Consider the following 20686-nt stretch of genomic DNA (forward strand, 5'->3'; position numbering starts at 1 on the left):
TTAAATGTGGAGCAAAGATGAAGAAAATCTATGAAGTTTTGAACAAAAGCAGGTTTTTTTTAAAGATTTGTGTGCTACATGATTTCATATGTTGGCTCCTGGGTTTAGTGAGCTTCTTGCATTTTACCTCTGAGGCTGATAAATGACAATCATTAAAAGTAGGCAACTGAATATGGATTATTCGGCTGGAGAAACGTGTTCCTGGGAAACCTGGCTCGCTGCGCTCACAACCCGCACGTCACTCCCCTGACATCAGCACACAGCTTAAATACCCGTAGCACGGAGCAGTGTAAACACGACCAGGCATGCACATCTTCATATGGGAGCATCAGGAAACAGACACACTACTGGAAACTAAACACAAGAAGCACTTCCATGTGATGCACTTCATGCTCTGTCCGAAACAGCATCTTACAGGATGTACTTTTACACTTTATGAATGCCAAGCAGCACTCTATGTATCCAGAGCAAGTTTTCTGAATAACGCAGAAAGTTCTTGCACTTCAACTCTTGTGCATCGTTGGTTATAATAATGATCAACGGCACTCACGCGTTTGGAGAACTGGACACGAATGTTTCCGAGCCGCTGCCGCCTCTCTCTCTCAGCCACAACCTTAGTGCGTTCCCTGCGCTCCGGCTGGAGTCCAAGTCTCTGGTCATTTCAGCCACCATGTTCGCCGTAGGAGTCCTGGGGAACCTCATCGCCATAGTTGTGCTGTGCATCTCCAAAAAGGAGCAGAAGGAAACCACTTTCTACACTCTGGTGTGCGGGATGGCCATCACGGATCTGTTGGGAACGTGCTTCACCAGCCCGGTGGTGATCGCCACATACGTGGCTAACCGCTGGCCGGGAGGCGTGCTGCTCTGCCACTTCTTCTCATTCTCCATGCTCTTCTTCGGCTCGGCCGGCATGTCCATCCTGTGCGCCATGGCTGTGGAACGATACTTAGCCATAAACCACGCTTATTTCTACTCCCAGCACATAGACCGGACAATGGCGCGCTTTGCGCTCCTGGTCATCTACCTGGCTAACATTGTACTGTGCATAATGCCCAGTTTTGGCTTCGGGCAACACATCAGACACTTTCCCGGGACTTGGTGTTTTCTGGACTGGAGGGCGACGGATCCACTGGGAGCCTGCTACTCCTTCCTGTACGGCGGCGTGATGCTGCTGCTGATCGCAGTGACCGTTTTGTGTAATCTGGCGGTGTGCAGGTCGCTGGTGGGGATGAACCAGAGGACCGGGATAGTCAGGACGGAGTTGTGTGAGCAGGGAGGATCGCGTCGCCGCTTCCCCCGGCTGCCGCTGGTCACCTCCGCGGCGGAGATGCAGATGTTTTGGCTTCTGATCTTAATGACCATCGTTTTCCTGATCTGCTCCATCCCTTTAGTGGTAAGAACGACAGCTTAATTTTATTTTTTATTTTTCCATTGATGCTGTCTATTCCAGAGATCTTCAACAAGGGGCCCGGGACCCCATAGGGTGTCCCCAGAGTTGCCAAAATGATTTTTCGAAAGATTAAAAAATAGAAGAAAAATAAATAATAAAAAAAGTGTAAAAACACTTAAATAGGTAAGATAGCCACCCACAATTACAGTTAAGCTTAAGGATTTACTGTGCCACATTTTAATATTTAAATATGATGTATAAATATATGAATAGGTCAACTATTATTATTTGAATAGCTTAGTATTGTATGCCCTATAAAAAGGTAAAAGGTCTCTAGGCCACCCTCCAGGGTAGGGTAGGGTGTAGGTTATTAATATGCTTCATCTATTTTTCACCTCGGAGGACCTTGGTCTAAAAAAAGATGAAGACCCCTGGTCTATTGTTAAGCAACATTTGCTCATGGTGCTTGCAAAGTACATTTGGTTCTCATGCTGATTTTCTGTTGATCTTAGGTTGTTTTTAGATTGTTTTTTTCTGTTACATGTTTGTGTTGTGAAGCAACAGATGGTTGCCTTATGCCCAAGACCAATGTCCCCTCGAGGAAAGCGTATTCTATTCTATTATATTCCAGTTATTGCTCTCTATTGTATTTTTTATTACAACACTTATCTTAGACTGACCGTGTTTCCATTTGACAGGTGCGAATATTCGTGAACCAGATATACGACCCGGCGTATGTCTCTGCTGGGGGGAGGCCTGACTACCGGAGCGACATGCTGGCGATCCGCTTCGCCTCATTCAACCCCATCTTAGACCCCTGGGTGTATATTCTGTGCAGGAAGAACCTACTGCTGAAGGGCTGCGAGAGGCTGAAGAGGACAGTGGTCCGAGTTAAGGACAGTCGCAGTGACAACATTGGCTGGGTGGGAGGTCGACACTCGCCTCCGTCTCTAAACAGCAACGCCACCAGTTACGCGTCATTACGCACGGCCAGCTACAGGAACGACATGGAACACCAGGTGTCCAACAATAATACATCGTTTACAGACTTTGCAATGAGGCAGGGGTGGGAGTACGACACCGCCCAGGTCAACTTCCACCCGTTCGGCGTCGAGTCGACCGCGACTCATGGCTGTGAAGAAGAACTAGCAGCCGGCTGCGGACTGGAGGGGTCGGCTCCAGGACGTCCCGCAACGCAGCTCCTCACGGTGCACTTTAGAAAAATGGACATTGTCACCTGCACTTTCAGCACACCAAGTTCATGTCAATCAGCGAAATGCCTTTGATGAACATTTGTCAAATGCCAGCATCAGTTTAGAAATGTTTCTAAGTCGGTCAGCTGCTTCATCATAAGGACAGCACACTGTTAGCAACGCTGCCAGTGATAAACCACACACTCTGAGATCCCTTTTGATAGTTCTGAAGCACCAAAGAGCCATAACTATGGAAGCAAATAACAAAAAACAAAATTCAAGTTTCAGAATTTCCCAAAACTAAAGAAAATATATTCTGGTTACTCAAATTGGATTGGTCAAATTCAGATCCAAAAAATTAAAAGTTGAAATAATTCACATAGCAACATCTGGGCTACCTAAAAAAGGATAGGCAATTTGAGCCTAAATGCAACTCAACCAAATTCCGGCCTGTCAGAGCACGGCCTTTCAGTCATGTGATACAATAATTGGAATTATATCAACTTGAATTTTTGATCCAAATCAAATCGGTCAATCACATTTGAGTAACCTGAATCTGTGTTATTCATTTTTGGGGAATTCTTTTTGAGAATTGTGAATGAATGTTTTTTAAAGTAAAATGTTTCAATGTGAAGTGTTTAGCAGCTGTGAAAACTCATGTATCTTATTTTCTTCCATACATATCAGCTAAAATGAATGAAACACTTGAAACAGCACTTAGCAGCTACAACTGTAATCATGTCAATCAGCACTGGGTCAAACATTATGTTCACCTGCTGCACAAACGTTTATTTCGGACTTTTTTTACGTTAAGTGATCCACTTTGAGGATCTAAGACAAGTACAACATTTGATGTTCATTTCCAACATCATCTTTATATCAACCACAATATGTCTCCGTTGAGTTGAAGTCCTGAAAAACACCCCAACCCATGACAGGCTAGCTTTAAGCTGTACGTATTACGTATATACTTTTGGTCTCACTACAAGTGCTGGTACAAACACTGCAGAACATGTTTTGTTCCAGTGTCCCTTAGCAAGTTCCATTTGTCCAATAGCTCCAATTATGAGGAATCTGATTTGCTAATAGCTCTTCTGCTGAATTTCCAAACATGGAAATTTAAAGAAAACATAACCATACCCCATGGGTACAAGTAAAAGGTGTGACACTCTAAGAGTTTGATACACTGTATATGTGCCATTTGTAATACATGTTTATTATGTGTTGTTACACTTGATCACTCACTTCTTTTTTCTGTTTTTAAAATACATTCTGCTATTTCACTCCGTCTGTGTTGCATGATGCAGGGGGAACTGAATGTAGACATTTTGAAGCTCATAAATCTTGTTTTATATTGCACATTTGCGTATGATGTTTTGATAAGTGCCACAATGAACATGTCCCCTTTAAAAAAGAAAGAAAAAACTGTTGTAAGCTGTATGACCGGTGGTGTTTGCTGGATGTGTTGGCGGGTCTTTGCAGAGAAATAAAATGGCACCGAAGAGACAGCACACTGCTGCGTCCTCCCGGCTCTGCTGGTTTAAAGACCAAGAAAGGCTCTTTAAAGGAAACAGTTTTAGTATAGCAGACAGGTGGCAGGAGAGCGACGCTTCTTTCAGTTCAAACTGCAGACAACAGGTTCACATTTTGCTGTTCATTTTAGACCAGCAGGTGGCTCTACAACACAAAAAGTCCTTTTTAAATTGAACTAGAGAAAAGGTAGTGGTGTTGATCCTGCTCACAGCAAAAACCACTATGGAGAACCCCCCCCCCCCCCCCCCCCCCCCCCCCCCCCCCCCCCCCAAAGTAATTTTTTAGGCTGCACAATCAGTGAAGTAAACAGTAATAACAGCATGTATGTTAAAAAAAACTTTATTCCGTTAAAGGATATTGTCATACAAAAATAAAGAAAACTTTATAATAATAATAATAATAATAATAATAATAATAATAATAATAATAATGTGACATACTACTGGGAGTGTGTAACTCAATGGAAATCACCACATTAAGATGGAGGCCATGGGACAACAGATGTCATTTTGAACCCATGTATAATCATGCGTTTTAGTTATTTGTACTGTCCCCATACTAAATAACTGACTTGAATTGAAGTGAGAAATGTTGAGGTCCTGTAGTATTAAGGCTTCACTTGTTTGCTGCATACACTGTACATTGAGACTGTGTGACTGTGGACAAGCTGATATCATTACCCAGCTGTCAGACTCAAGTATGTGACGTGCTCTTTAGAATTCTTTTACATTTTTTTTAGTTAAGTATACCACATCATTTCAATGTAGGTCAATTTGTTTCTGGTTGTTAAGATTTCTTTTTAGAGAGCCAATCGGAGCGTTTGGATTGGGTTTCTCTTTTATAAAATCACTCAATTAGTTTGAGAAATGCCTTTTGCATCCAATCAAGTTCTTCCCTGAATCAGCTGTCCAGGCCAGGTTAATGGTTAATGTAAAAATGAGCACATGTACGTATAGTAAAAATAAAACTAATGTACGTACTGTATGCGAGCCAAAGCAACTGTCAACATGAAGTCTGAATCCCGGCAATAAATAGATATTTATCTACAACATAGAGTTAATAAAACAGCTCTCATATGAAGCTATAATAAATAAATAATTTATCAGAAATAAATATACGTTACTTTTATACAGTAATACATGAAGATGCATGGCATCCATTTGGCTGAGTTCACCTGAACATAGAAATGACAGAATGTAATGTCCCTGTTTTTGTGTGAAAAAAGTGATATTGCTTTTGCGAGGAGCTAGCTTCACTGTGAGTGATGGTGAACATCATATCAGTCTTTAATCAGAACATAAACACAGTGTCAGTCCTTTCACTGTGTCTTTTCTTTCTATCTCTTGAGCTTCAGTCTTCAGGGTTCGCCCATGAAAAAATCAAAACATATTCACATATGGAGTCTCTTGTATGTGTAATAATAACTGGTCTGGAGTATCCTGCAGTAGTTACCAGTTATGCAGTTGCAAACAATTCACTCTTTGAAGATGCAATCCAGACTGTGATTCACTGGTGACTTTCCCCTCGGTGGATGCTAGATCGGACCCACTACACGTATTGACGTCCACACAGGAAACATGTAGGCTTCAACACTCTTTTTTTGCGGATTCTGGTTGCAACATCTTCGAGTCAGGCTGTTCTCATGAACCATTAGCACATTTAACTAAGAATTAGCTGAAATGTAATTCATATGTATGTATTGCTGAATGCACCACAGTGACTGCCGTTGTGTAAGGACGCTGTGGACGACTGGGTCATCGACACAGTGCTTTCAAGACAAAACAAAACAATTTCACCCAGGAAATATGTTTTTGTTCCTCGGGAGTGTTTTAATACAAGCCACAATCTTTTTCCTAAACTTAACTAATTGTTTAGTTGTCTAAACTTAACTGTCGGCGCCACATGACGCTCACTTTTGATTGGTTAAACTCAACTGCCATGACCCCTGAGAGGACTGTCATCTGGCAGTGCCTGTACCCAGCTACCAGTTACGTATTGGCAGCTAAACTCAACCACCCACTGCCGATGATACCACGGAGCTCTGTGGCCGGTGGTCCCTTAATTTTTTAGGATTTTATACGAATTGGTGTGCCGACATTTTCGTACTATATTATACAAACCTGTTCTTTAGAATGCTTTGTTCGAGTGGTAGTTTTTAGTTTAGAAACCTTTATTTGTGATTTAGCGGCTATAGTCCGTGAGTCATTTTACTGCTACATGCAGCAACAGGCTAACATCAGTAAAACCTGTAATCTTTGTGCAGATGTTGTTAATTTCTTCTCAATTTGTCCAGCTGTGTGTGTTATTGGTTTAGAAGCCTTTATTGATGTTTTATAATGATGCAAAGTGCCGCTATACTCTGTTATAGTCAGTGTCCGGCTGCACTGACGGAGTGTTGATGTCTGCGCAGTATACTCGCGTGGAGACATCAACACGTCCGACGGGTCCCATCTAGCATCTGCGTTTCCCCTTTAGTCTCTGAATTTGACCTTTTCACCTGAATCATCCAGCTGCACTCTTTCTCCTCGACAGGAAATACACCACCGGAAACAAACACCAAACAAAACCAAACAAACCTTGGTCTGTGAGCGCCCCCCTCTGGCTCTTCCTTGTACCCAGGCCTTTCTCACCCTGAGCCCCTTTGACTCCTCTCTTGTCAGGATGGGTAACACCCGTCCTCGCCACCTACTCCCTGGTTGGTGTCTTCAGCCCATACACATGCAGCTGGCAGCTGATAACGACTGGATGGTCCTCCACGTGGTCTGGGCATCCATGAAGGAAACCGGCTCGTACCGGTCGGGCCGGCAGCAGGGGTGGTTGCTGACCTTGCGGGCGGTGCGCCGGGGCAGCGAGCCGTTGTCCAGCAGCGCCTTCAGCGCCAGGTCGTAGTTTGTTCTTGAAGACTGGCAGGAGCCCACGCAAAACTTGAAGAGGACAATCTCGTCCGAGTCAAAGCCCAGGCCCAGGTCCCGAACCCTCATCTCTCTCTTCTCCACACGGCAGTCCCTGCTGCTCTGCTTGGGCTGCCTGCTCTTACCTTTACCCTTTCTATCTGCTTTTCCCGTCTCTTCCCCTTCCTCCTTTTCTTTCTTCTTCCTCTTCTTCTTTTTCTTTGGTGATCCGCTGGGTTGAGGTTCTGAGGGGTCAGAGGAGCGTGCTGAGCGCCCCACCCAGCGAATACTAGGATGGTCATCCACTTCATCTGTTACAAAGGGGTCTAAAATTGAGAGGAAAAAAGAGTGGTTGAGTTACAATGAAAATACCTACTTATTCAGGAGATTATGAGTAAACTATCCTGCAAAATCTACAATTTTACTTCTACATTTGAACTTAGAATGACTGTAAATCTTATGTAAATATATGTTGCTGGCTCAGATACAAAGCAGATCCAATAGCTCATGCCCTCTTTCCACTCCAATATTGTCTGGTGAAGCAGATGCGCTGTAAATTACACTTTCATTAGAGCCTCAGTACCATATAGAGCGTGCCAAGTAGAGTAAGGGTCACTGTCGCCTTCCTGCTCCTCGTCCGCCAACACCTCTGGCAGCGTCACAGGAAGCTCTCGTTCCTCCTGGCCTGCCAGCAGGCCGGCGGCATGGCCCGAGTCTGAACCCACACCAGCAGCACCAGCTTTCATATGGGCTCCTTCCACAAGAGGCAGCAGAGAGAGGAGCACCCACAGCAGCACCTACAGCAGACAGAAGTCACATGTTAGCTAATAAAGGGAAATCGGAGGGATTTGTTTAACTGTCTTTCTTGCATGCTAAAAGTTAGCATAATGAATAATTAAAGCCAAGGATTGCCCCCTGGCCATGGGAAGTAACTAATTACAAGTACTCTCACTACTGTAATTTAGTAGCTTTTTCATTCCCTTTAAGGAATGCAGGTAAAATAATTATCAAATTAATAATTATTTTACCTGCATTCATTGAAATTTGGCCACTTGTTGACAAGGCAACAAACTGTAAACAAAACATTGACATGTATCTCCTTATAAAGTCGGCATAGTGAAACTGTTGGCAAACAACTGACTGTTTACCCATCCAGCAGACACAGAGCTACATTAGCAGTAGAGAAGTTTCTGTTCACATGCAATTTAGGTTCAATATTCACTTTTTTCTTTTAGTTCTGTTTTGGTCTCCACCAGCTGCTAAGAGAAAATATCTGACTCTTCAGCTGATAAATGCTCCACCTTGCTCACCAGCCATCCGCTAACAGTGTCTGTTGTTTGGTGATAAGCCGGTAGTGTACAGTGGGTTAATTTTCAGGCCGTAAAAAACCAAACTGTTAGCTGAAAGATGCTAAAAAGTACAGCCCTTTCATGTTACACACACTCATTTGATTCATTATTAATACAGAGATATTGACATGTGCTGCTTTATAAAAGTGTGTGGATTTCTAATAATGTATTTTACTAAACCATACTTCTGAAAAAAGAATAAAAAAGGTGCTTAAATCGTCATATTTATCAACAAGATTTAACTAGTAAGCTTTAGAGGGGCTGGGCTGCTGGCAAATGTCAAATCTATTCCTTTAAGTGTTTATTTGATGACACATTGTTCTCAGCTATTTCTAGAAAGTTAGAAATTACAGAGTTGTGCATACTGTTGGATTTGGGCTCTCATGTTTTTCTTACAAAGAAAAAGGTTCACCACCAGAGGACCTGGATGTTTGTACTTTTGCTTCCATGGCAACCAAGCACTTAATAACAAAACTAAGTTGATAGAGTGATTTACAGATGTGAAAACAGATAAAGAAAATGAGATGATACTTATAAGAGCACATAAAACACACAGCTCTTCAAAAGCTCTTGAAATGAGCTACAGCCCTTTATGTTAAGCCTATTTCATCAAAGTCTAATAAACTCACTATGTCATAATAAATCTGCGTTCTTCTTTCCGAATCAGTCCTGAGCCTTTCATTAAGAATTTATACATAGATCATTCTCTGATTTGCAGTGGCTTGTACAGTGGAAATGAAAGCTGATAACGCTAGGCTTTTTACAGATATGGTCTTTTCATTATAAGACTAGAACAGCAAATACGAAGAGTGAAAAAAAGACAAAGATGGAGGAATGGATGGAGAGTAGAAGAAGTGACATAACAGGAAGAAATAGCAGAAGAAGGAATGCACATTTTCAGGGTGCTCTTTGGGCAAGAGCAACGTACTGTTTGTGACAAACCTTGGCCTTTGCTGACATTACAGAGGTAATCCCCTGTCTACCCTTCCTCCGAACCCTCCATCTGGTCCCACCTGGAAAGAGAAAGACGGGAATGTAAGAACAAGAACAAGGCATGCCTCTGTCAACTTTCCTCCTCCCAGAACTCCGTTTGGAAAGGTTAACATAAACTAAAGACACAACATGCGGGAAATATGATATCTATACATTCACAATTGTCCAGATACTGTAAATACAAAACAAAACAGCAACAGTCCTTTGGGCCCCTGAAAAAGCCGACATGTCACATAAATCACGTCCTCAAAGCACGAGTACGCCGTGTTTGTTGCTGCTTCAGTAAAAGACCAGTGTTTGCTGCCAGCTAGCGTGGCCGGTGTCGGCTTGTCGGTTCATACATCCATGCAAACAACCCCAGTCCATCAACAAAAGGCAGCATCTGCGATACACTTGTCAAAGGCATTCTTCGGGGTCATTCCTGTGGCAGAGGTACAAGCAGGGGGAACCAGGCATAGCCAGAGCACTTCGCGGAGGTCCCAGACACAAAAACCACAGAGATGGAGGACAGGTGATAAGAAGTGTCGAGGATGCAGATGTTTATATATAGTACGTGCAGTGTGGAAGACTGTGCTGGCTGCGGAGCGCTACACATCCCGTAACATGAGGTCATCAGGGTCGTTTGCGGCCCCCGAAAAAACGTAAAAGCTTAGCGGAGGTCAGAGCTTCATTTAGGAAAAGGAAGAAGTAACTTTCCTCATTCATTTCTCATCTATCTTGCATCCGTTATACAGAAAAGTATTGTTACAGGAAAAGTCAAGGGATCACCAGTCATTAGGACACAATAAACATCTGTAACAATTACATGGCAATCCATCCAATGGTTGTTGAGAGTCTGAACCAAAGTGGTGGACCAACCAATAGACACTGCCATCTCTTCATTGTTTTTCAGCAAAACATTAGGTCCAGTGGTTCCCCACAGGGCTGGGTTAAAATAATCCATCTTTGTTTGAGTGATCTGATATTGATTAAATAAAACCCAGATATTGATCTTTTAATATATGCCTAATAGCCATGGATGTACATTAGAAGTGGAAGTGCTTTACACAAAGAATTACCTGGTGCATTATAAAACATGTAAATGGTCTGTTCCTATACAGCGCTTTTTTAATCTTAACGACTACTCAAAGCGCTTTTACATAGTACAGGAACCATTCACCATTCACACACATTCATGCACTGTAGCCGAGGCTGCCGTACAAGGTGACACCTGCTCATCAGATAAACTCTCACACACATTCACACTCTGATGGCGTAGCATCAGGGGCAACTCTGGGTTCAGTGTCTTGCCCAAGGACACTTAGACATGGGACTACAGGGCCAGGGATTAAGGACACTTAGACATGGGACTACAGGGCCAGGGATTGAACCAACCTTACGATTGGCAGGCGACTGCTCTACCACTGAGACACAGCCACCCAACATATTTGGGGGTTGCTTCAAGCTTGTACAATTTACATCAGAAGTTCTGAGAATTTATTTTATATCCAAGTAAAACTGGTGTAACTCCAAAATTCCCTAAGCTAATTGATATGGAATCGAATCTGAAATGTAATCAACTCAGGACCTTGGGATTCGGATAAGAAGTGATTCAGAAAATCATTGGCGATACCGAGCCCTAGTTCCCAACCTTTTTGTCTGGTAACCCCTAAAATGAAGGGACATTATTTCTCCTCATCACCAATTGCTTACAGTATGTTTACTGGTTGTGACCAGTTCGACCAACGAGTGTTTTTCTCTTTCAATTTTCTTAGATCTTTTCTATTTATTTTTTTGCAATTTACAAGAACAAAGCAAACCTTAAAGACAAGTTTGAAAAACATGTGTGTAGCAGATATATAGGTCTATGTTTATCTTGTGACCCTTTCTTATGGGGATCGGGACCCCGGCTTGTCTATAAAATGTCAGAAAACAGTGAGAAATGGCCATCGCAATTTCCCCAGAGCCCAGTAGAATCCAACCATTAGTTCAAAACATGTTGATACATTTAATCTGGACTGATTGATTGACTGATTCAGATAATTTAAAGAGTTGTGGGGGGCCTTCTCACCACCGGCCGGATTTCACGTTGTTCCTCCTGCAGAGTCTCAAAGAAGCCAAATTAGTGGCCGTCTTTACAAAGCATTGCAAATCCCACTTTCCTTTGGCCTCTTTAAATGTCCCATTACCCAATTTTGTGGTTTGTACGCTCTGTTCTGTCTGCCTCTTTTACTCAGTTTTACTTTTCTTTCACCTGTAGACTGAAGACTTCTGTTTAAATCTGACATGAACAATTTTTTTTTAAAACAAAGATCTGGTCCACAGATATCTCCAACATCTTTGAAACCACATCTGTCATCTCTAAGATGAACTACAGCAGCACTGTGCACCCGTAGTAACGTATTCAAGCATGTATTTGTAGATCTTGCCGATATGTGTGTGTTCCATGTTTATATAATAGTCCAAAACAATCCAAGCAGTTCTGTCTGTGCAATGAGATGGAAGACTGACAAAAGGTTACAGATCACAGGTCAGGATAAGACCTGTTGATGCATTGATGCAATCCTGCTTGTTCCAGCTGAAGCCATCCAGTGGAAGGGAAAGTTCCAGACGCTGAGGGGAGACATGGTGAGCATAGATCAGCCGAACATACAGCGTGCACGCCACCGCTGCAACTTAAAACCAAACCGTGCTGACTCCCCAGCGCTCCATCTCCCTCCGTCTCTGAGCTGATTTAAAACCTTTCGGCATTGCGTGGCGGGACGGAGGAATACAGATCCTGGCCGGGTCTCAGGAGAGGTGCCATGCCATGCGGAGTCCCTAACGCCACAGCTGGGAGCGTTTAGCCCCTTTTAGATTAGCAAGCTGGGAGTCAACTGTCAGCCTGTCTGCTGGTTCATTTCACTCCAGCACTCTGGAGCTGTTTCCAGCCTGACGCCTCCAGCCTTTTTCGGGGATGAGGCGGGCGGGGGAGTCGAGGGGTGTAGAGAGGGAGCGGGACACTGGTCCTGAAGAGCTCCAGACTGACACAAGCCTACTGATGGCGTGTGCACAGTTTTAGATCCAACAGTGTGTGTTGGGAAAGCCAAGCATGTGTTCCTTCCTTGTTTGGCTGATTAAAGCCTTTGGTTTGTCCATCAGGGTGGATGTCTGCAGCGGGCAGAGTGGAGTTCTTGTCACCTTCTATTTGCAATGTTGGTCCTCTGCGCTCAAGTTGTTATTCCGGTTAATTAAGTGGGAAAGCCCACCTGAAGCAAATCCAACGCATAAAGCTAGAGCCAGCTAGTTTTATGAGAGCTTATTGTGCCTCTCTGAATTGATTTTACATAGGACATAATACTGTTTAAGTGCTTGGAAAGGACGGACTTGGACTTGGTTAAGGGGACATTTACGAGGTAAAAGAACAGAGATTTCTAACTCTGTTCTTTTACTTTTACTTAGTTTACTGATTATCATGAACACTGGGCAGCAGCATTATGGAATAAAGCAGGGATATTAAAAGAGTTTTTGTTAATCATTTCCAGCATTTGGACCTTCATGCATTGTTCATGTAAATCCATCATCTTATGCAGTAAAAAGATATTTGGTGAATTAAATCAGGGGCAATTTTAGCCCCTTTTTGGTTTATCCTGGCACCCCTAAATAGAATAGCTAAAAAAAATTGTTTGTGTCAGCTAAAACACATCCATCCATCCGAAAAGGTGGGTGTCAGCCACATTAAGCCAGCATGTTGAGAAGTGGTCGTAACACGCCTGTTTAATCAAACTTAAATGGGCATGATTATTATATCTGAATGAGCTGGATAGGTCTGACACATGTCAGCTAGCCATAGCACAGGTAAGGTAGGTTCAGAGTTCTACAAGAAGTGAAAATAATAATGATTGAAATAGTGAAAATATGCTAATGTTTTATCACTTTTTCCCTTCCTTCTTTCTGCATATTGTGGTAGCCTATCCATAAGTCTTGGCATTGTAGAAATTGGATGTGACACAATACTGAACCCAATTACATTCATGTGGGGTTACATGGCGTCATAGTAACCATTTCCAATGTGTCGACAGCAGACATTTAAATAATTGAACTTGACAATACTGTGTAAAATAATCTATTGTGAGCGAAGCAGTTCTGCTCTAGGAAAATCACCACCAGCATCAGGAAACTGAAGCCATTATCTGATATCATAAATAATTCTGAGCCATTTACAGAAAATAGTGCTTGTCAGCCATTAGTCAAAATCACACAAATCGGTAATTTTCAAAGGTTTTTGATACTGCATATTGGAAACATCTGCTTTTCCATTAATGGATATCCGATTTTGTTTCTCCAGAAAAAAACAGCCAGTTTAAGGTGTGAGAGTAAGCGCAATATGATGTGACTTCATTGCCCACAGTAACCCAATACTGCTAATTGGAGTAATGTCATAAATCAATCAATTAGATAATTAAGACTCATAGTTTGTTTGTTATATTTGTCTTTTGGTTGACAGACAGGGAGAGGAAAGGATAGAGAGGGAGGGAAGGAAAGAAAGCATGACGGCATTGAGAGAGAGAGAGAGAGAGAGAGAGAGAGAGGACAGGTACCCTTAGGACCACGTGGTTATAATGCCATGGTAGTCTCTGTCTTGCCTTGATTCATTGTAGTGGACTCCACAATGTTATCTTTTAATTTGGTGCTGTGACCTTTAGACAAAATGGCCCTGTGTCTCCACATTAAAGTAAGTTTTCTCCAAACTGTTGGTGTCTTTATAGTAACATAAGTCAGTGTTTCCTCTACCATGAGCAAATGCAGAGTTAGCAAAGTAGAATAACGTTTAAAAAAGTTCATTAAAAGGGTGCCAGGAACCCCTTAAGCTCTGTTCCTAGAACCGCCACAGAATCTAATTTCTTTTACCTCTTTTTTTTACGACAGAGTGTACAGTATACGTTGTAGAAATGTGTTATTATTTGGTGCAGAAAATATGTAAAATGAGCAAGAAATAGAAAACAGAGGTTAAAACCAAACTGCAGTGATTGCACTGTGGCTAGCTAAGGCTAGCTGGTGAGTTAGCCTTAGCTAAAGCTTATTTACCCACAGTATGTAGCTCACTATGCTTTGATGCTTCAACATCTTGTTTCCCATCTTCAGTTTTTACACCACCTTTTATAATCTAATCTTAACAGAGGAAAGAAGTAACATACACAAACTAGTTCTGCTGGAAGCTAACTAGCCTAGCTTAGCAGCGTAGCAGTAACTGCTGTCTCTGCAGCCTCTGACTCCCGTGATGTTCCCACTATTATTAAAAATGTATTTCACTTAAGATGAATTTATTAAACTAACTCATACGTTCAAACGGACAACAAAACTGAATACAAAACAAGAAAACATTTTCCTTGTGCCCTTTATTGTCCAAACATAGATATAAAAGATATATGTAAAGTATTTCACAGTGATTGAAAATCAGACCAAAAGGCAGCAAATTAAGGTCTTTCAACCTATATATCTGTTACAACCCTTTTTCTCAACTTCACTGTGACTGCTCTTTGTCATTATAAGGCTATATAAATAATGCAACAGTTCCTTGTATATTACTTTCAAAGATGTAATTCAGACTTTTAGTAGCCTACTGCTACAGCTTTTTTCAACAGACACACATCTGTGGTGAGAAAAGAAGCAGGGTGACATGTTTGTGATTAGCAATCTTGGTGCCTACTGTATACTATTACATCCTCAGACCTGAGCTTGGCCCACAGAGCTTCCAAAAACCTCTCACCTTGTAAAAAAGAAAGAAAGCTCCGAGCGCTGCGTTTTTTTTTTCCGCCTCCCTCTAAAAAGCCAAACTTCTCTGATAATGACCTCCTATTAGAGACACACTCTGTTCTCTGCTGTGCGCGCGTGCACGTATACGTGAAATGATCTGACCTCCAGCTTTAACCTGTCACTACGGCGGTGCCTGATTGCAGGAGCGGGGGAAAAAAACAAGAGTATAGTAAATCACCACTGGCTCAATAAAAGACACCTGCAGTGTAAGAGGAGATGCAGGAGAGAGAGGCAGAACACCAGGAGAGCCGACTGATCACTACCAGACACGGAGAAACCTGCAGACACAAAACGTGATGATGCCTGCTGTACTCACATTGTGCCCCAAAGCTCTGCATACATGCATCCAGAGCAGTGTGGAAAACTTGTTTTGCAACTTCAATCTTGCTTGTAGTAATCTACAGCTCTTTAATTTCACCAAAATTTGAAGTCTTTCAGAAATATGTGATACAAGAGGCCTCAGGGTGTTACGGCAAGTCCCTTAAAGAATGTTTTTTTATCCTTTTCTGAGGGAAAAGTGCATGAAAAGTCCTCTGGGATAACCTTTTTTAGATGTTAATATGATGTAAAGGAGTCGTGTTTTCTTGCACTTTCTCTTTACTCTCATTGCTTCCTCCTGTTTCTCATTTCCACCAAGCTTCATTTATAGCTTTGTACACATTAAATGTCTTTTTTCTTATTAAATGAGCTGTCGTCCCCTTTCCGACCAAAACTATTTCACTCTTCAGCAGTTAACGACGACTTGCTTTAACTATGCAAGGCAGCCACAAAGTCAAAGGAGAGAATGCCAGAGGAAGAGCGATAGAAAGAATGAGATAACCCCTAAAAAATAACATGATAAGTGCATAGAGAATTAAAAAAGAGAGAATGGGTTATTGTCAAGGGGACAGAAAAATGAGAAAAACCTAATTGAACTGCTGAATGGAAAGGTCTTAAAGCAGCGATAAGGTGAACAAAGGGAAGCGAGGGAATGACAAAATGAGAGAGCAGAAAGAGAGCGCACACTGAAGGCCAGTCAGTCCGTAATCCCATAATCCCTGGCAGGCAGGCGGGATGTAATTGCTTGTTAGTGCCAGTTTCCACTCTGAGGCCTGTCACTGCTGGAAAACCACAGAGTGTTGGCGAAATGAGAAACAGATAGCAGGTCCCATGCCTCGGTTCAGATAGGTGGGGAGGCCCCCAGCCGTACACACACGTGCGTGCACACATGTGGTGTTTCTCCGGTCTGTTGCTCCTCTTTCTGCTTGCTTTCTCGTAATCCTTTCTCACAAAAACACACAAGATGTACATACACCCCATCCTTATCAGTTTCTCATGCAGTTTCAACAAACACACACACACACACACACACACACAGTGAATCTGTGTGACCTTACCCCACTCTGTGTTTCCACCAGGAAGTTTTATTAACCGACTGAGAACATTTGAGCCTGTAGGTGTCGGAGATCCTTTCAGGCCACTAAGAGACAGTAAAGCATGAGAGAGAAACATGCAGGGGGGGGGAGTGGGGGGGGGGGGACGGGACTCTGGCGTTCCTTCGCAACTCTTGGAAGGAGGGTCTGGCTAGTCCACACAGCATTCCGGGATTGGAGAAAAATGTGTTCCTGTTTATTGGCATTTTGGAAAATGTGTATGTTTAAAGTAGTTTTAGTCGTGCAACAGAAAACTCAGATTGGACAGACAGTCTAGCTAGCTGTCTGGATTTACCCTGCAGAGATCTGAGGAGCAGGTAACCATAGTCCTCAGAAATCCACCGGCGTATAAAATGGCAACACAAAGGAAGCCTGAGGGAACATACATCCAGCCTAAATGAGTGAAATGAAAAAGACGTAATTTACGTGGATAAGCCCTCCTGGAACATTGCTCAGCCTCTCCGTGGATTTTGTCCAGTGGCCATTTGTGGTATTGCCACTGTTTATGCCTTATGTGCCACTGAGCAACTCTCATAGAAGGAATAAACGGGGCTCCGCCAAGAACATTGTATCCAGGTCTTAAGTCCCATACATCCATGGTTGATGCATAGACTGAAGTGAAGCCAAAAAACATCTTGATCGGCCCCTGGAGGCTGGCTGCAGTATAGGTCATAAATCCCGCTACCTCCATGTTAGTTAGGACACGGCCAAATTAAAAAAAATTAAAGTACACATTAAATACATTTTTCCCCAAAGATTGTCATTCTGATCACGCTCATGTTCAAGTGTTTGGCTTGCGATTGGTCGGGCGAGTAATGAGCGGGACTTACCTAGGTGATCCCGCAGCTCCACCACCCGATCAATACTGCGCTGAGTCTGGCTCCAAATTACAAGGCAGCGTCAGTCTCCAGGATATTTTGGCTTCACTTCAACAGCGGGAATTAGTGAAGATGGGTCGTCCATCTTTATGTACTGTCTATGTTACATCCCCAGAAGTTTTACCTAACAAAGTTGGAGCATTAAGCAGCTAAACACTGAAATATTTCCCTCATGAGAGGATGAATACTAAAACAGAGCAAAATGGAGAGTAAATACTGCACTTCCATTCATCCGGTGGGCCGAAACACGACTCCAACTAATTATGATATACAGTAATGGTATTTTTACCATATCAACTTTATAATATGATAATATGCCAATGATGTGCTTTAAGATTACATTCAAGCATTGCCTGCAGGGTTAAACAGTCCAACCTAGACTCTGTTAAAAGTATGGGTTTGGAGGTAAACTGATTGGTTTCCTAATGGTTAACCTGAGTGATCAGTGATTTACTCCACTGACCCTGCAGCCTTCTCTTCACACCAAAGAGAGGAGCTCCAGAGGAACGTGTCTAATGAACAATAGTGAGTTTGAAGTGTAACAGTTCTGGATTAACTCCCTCACACATGGGGGGGTCAAGTTCCCAAAAGGTGCTGCCAAGAGTTACTGCTGGTCATCAAAAACGCCGGGACCAGCGGGTCACAACAAGCTTGATAAAATGCAGGTTTCCACGGGGCATTAAAGTGCCGTCTGTGACCAGCACGTTAACCTCGAGCTGCAACTCTGATGGCATTATTACGACAGACGGAGACAGAGAAAGAGCTGCTGTCATCATCTGAAAGCCACCTGGCTCTACGAAGGGAAACATATTCTCACTGTAAAGCTGCTAATGACAAACCCCAGAGAGCTGTAATGGAGCTCACAGCAGAGGAAATTGACTGATACAGTATATAACAGGGATTTTCAGGTATTTGGAGCTGTGTGTCCTGCAATGATAATATTTTGATTTATCTGCTCAGATATGTCAGACACTCCACTGATGTTTCTCAGTTAGCTGGTATCACATACACAACTCAAACTCTTCCCTTTTTCTTTGTACATTTCTGTTATTCTATTGCTTACTATTCACTAAATCTCTGGTAAAGTTGTCAAATACTAGCTGTTGTTGGTAGATACTGTGTCAACTCCTGCTAGGAGCTCTGGCTTCCTCTAATCATCATGACTGCTGTTATCAATCCGTCAATACCATTTAATAAAACTGACAATTAATACTAATAATAATAATTATTATTATATTAAACTATTTACCAGACCAACGATCCGGGTGAAGTAGAAGCGACAGCGGCATCAACGGGTTGCTGCTTTTCAGTGGCGTTCGGTGGCCGCTATGTTGAATGTAAATGAGAAGCTCCTTGGTTGCTTCTCTATCATCATCGTGTTAAACCCGCCTATAGCGCGCTCGGTAGATAAGCCAGTTTGTGATTGGTTCCTGCAAAATTGTGAACTGAAGCAGGAGAATTAAACGTGCAGAGTGGGCGAATTACCCAGTCTCTCATTCAGCTGGATTACAGAACAACTTTTCCTGAAATTTATTGGAATAGCATGGGCCAAGGAAGAATTTAATACATAATGGAGTGGATCCGAATCACAGGGCGAATACACAAATTCATTTTCACTTTTGTTAACAATGAAAGACACGGCATTTGGCCTTGGTGGGGGTTTTCCCTCTCCACGTGCCCTTCTAGTTTTTAATGGCTGTTATAATACACTCACCAGAGGACTTCCAATTGGCTAAAATATAGGTGTGCACACCTGAAATGTCCCTAAGAATCCATGAGTGCACAGGAAAACTATGCGAGCAGAAAACCATAATAATTCTGTAAACTATGATGCAGGTTTAATGGATAGTTTGTGCTGCACGTTATTTTACTGTTCACCTTTATTTCCCCTTGCTTTAGGGTTTGGTTTTAAGATGCTCGAATCAATATTCTGTGTGGTTTCCCTTAGCTTCATGGAGCATTGAAGCATCTTAAAGCTTGTCTTGGTTTTAGGACTCTCAACGCTCCCATCAGCCTTGTTTTTAGACAGACAAAGTTAGCCACTAACTTGGCATACAAAGAATCAGCTGTTTCCCTCAAAAGTTTCAGGAGACAAAAAACAGGGGCTTAAAGGAGAGTAAGAGAGAGACACAATCACAACTCCTATTGAAATACCAATGTCACTCCACATCTGTTGGATTTGTTGCTGTTTGTTTGTGTTTACAGTTTGTGCTGCTAACCACAAGTAGCCAAAAAATTTAATTAAAATGAATGCAGTTTTAAAACCTGTGTCACTGCCTGCACCTTATAGATGTACTCAGCTCTACTGGAGTCCAGCCTTCACTTCTGTGACAAATGTGCATCACTTTGTAACACATGTTAAAATGCTGGCCTAGCTGTTAGTGGGGCACAACCTCATACTCTGGAACTGAATAGCTAACAGTCTGTTCCTAGGTAATGCACACTAACATACAAATCCTACTATGGTCAAGCCAAGACCCGCCCTTCAATAGCATTCAGTTGGTTGGGGTTAGGCATTGACAGCTCGAGTGGTTAAGCTTAGGATAGCTGATCGGACAGGGGATAGGACCTGTACATGTAGGTATGGACACCTGGCCAATAGTAGTGTGTGAATGCTATTGAAGGGCGGGTCTTAGCGTGGCCATATCAAGATTCGGAAATGTGTGTACTGTGCACGTGTGACTCCTAACAAAGATGGAAAAGAAGTGAGATGCCTTACCCTGTAGCTAAAACAGAGAGATCAACACACAGGGTGAAAAGAGGAGCTGCAGCAATGTGCAGTACAACAAAATGATGGCGTTTTATGAAAACTAAACCACATAAAGCTATGCTGGCAAAGCCTCAAAAAACAATTATGAACCTAAAAATGAGCCTAATATGAGCGCTTTAAAGGAATGTTCCCAGTTCTTAGCTATAAATTGGTCAACACAATTATCAGCAACAGGAACAATGGCCCAAACCACAAATATAAAGCAGAGTTTTACTAAACCACAGTTATCCTTACATGCATAACCCAAAAACCTGCATCTGCTTTCGAAACTGCAAAGCAATGAGAGAACGATGTTTCCAGAACAGGAAGTGTAATGAACCTGCTGTAGAGTTTCTAAATCAGCTGTAACCTCCACGATGAACACCGCCTCTACAAGATTAAGCGTACAGGGTCACCGGTAAAGTTTGTAAGAACTAATTAGCCACAAAGAAACCCAAAATGCAAGAGATTTATAAGTGTCTTGTGACCCAATCAGGTAAATCAGACGGGACAGCATCACCAG

At 42.5% G+C, this 20686-nt stretch overlaps 2 protein-coding genes across 4 annotated transcripts in view; one reads left to right on the forward strand and one right to left on the reverse strand.

Annotated features, from left to right (window-relative positions):
• Positions 1 to 336: 336 nt before the first annotated feature.
• Positions 337 to 3023, forward strand: ptger4c (prostaglandin E receptor 4 (subtype EP4) c). Its single transcript, XM_034887571.1, has 2 exons — positions 337 to 1393; positions 2089 to 3023. The coding sequence occupies exons 1-2, from the start codon at positions 533 to 535 to the stop codon at positions 2674 to 2676; spliced, it is 1449 nt and encodes a 482-aa protein (XP_034743462.1). The 5' UTR covers positions 337 to 532; the 3' UTR covers positions 2677 to 3023.
• Positions 3024 to 5720: 2697 nt separating this feature from the next.
• The window catches only part of LOC117954088, a 21771-nt gene continuing 6805 nt past the window's right edge, over positions 5721 to 20686 (reverse strand). For 2 of the 3 annotated variants that reach the window (XR_004658733.1, XR_004658732.1), the window contains 4 exons: positions 9299 to 9369; positions 7591 to 7804; positions 6060 to 7333; positions 5721 to 6028 (listed from right to left, as the gene is read on the reverse strand). Coding sequence is in view for 1 of the 3 variants with exons in the window: in XM_034887589.1 (XP_034743480.1) it covers positions 6822 to 7333; positions 7591 to 7804; positions 9299 to 9369 (797 nt within the window). In the remaining 2 variants the exon portion in view is untranslated. Of the gene's footprint in view, positions 7334 to 7590; positions 7805 to 9298; positions 9370 to 20686 lie in introns of all 3 variants that reach the window. The other variant, XM_034887589.1, reaches the window with a different exon arrangement.

This window comes from Etheostoma cragini, chromosome 12, assembly GCF_013103735.1.
Source record: "Etheostoma cragini isolate CJK2018 chromosome 12, CSU_Ecrag_1.0, whole genome shotgun sequence".
Lineage (NCBI taxonomy): Eukaryota > Metazoa > Chordata > Actinopteri > Perciformes > Percidae > Etheostoma > Etheostoma cragini.

What these genes read in the sequence shown, in the direction of transcription:
- ptger4c (XM_034887571.1), top strand. Translation starts at nt 533, where the DNA reads ATGATCAACGGCACTCACGCGTTTGGAGAACTGGACACGAATGTTTCC. An exon ending in TCTGCTCCATCCCTTTAGTG is followed by an intron (nt 1,394 to 2,088) that starts GTAAGAACGACA and finishes TCCATTTGACAG; the next exon opens with GTGCGAATATTCGTGAACCA.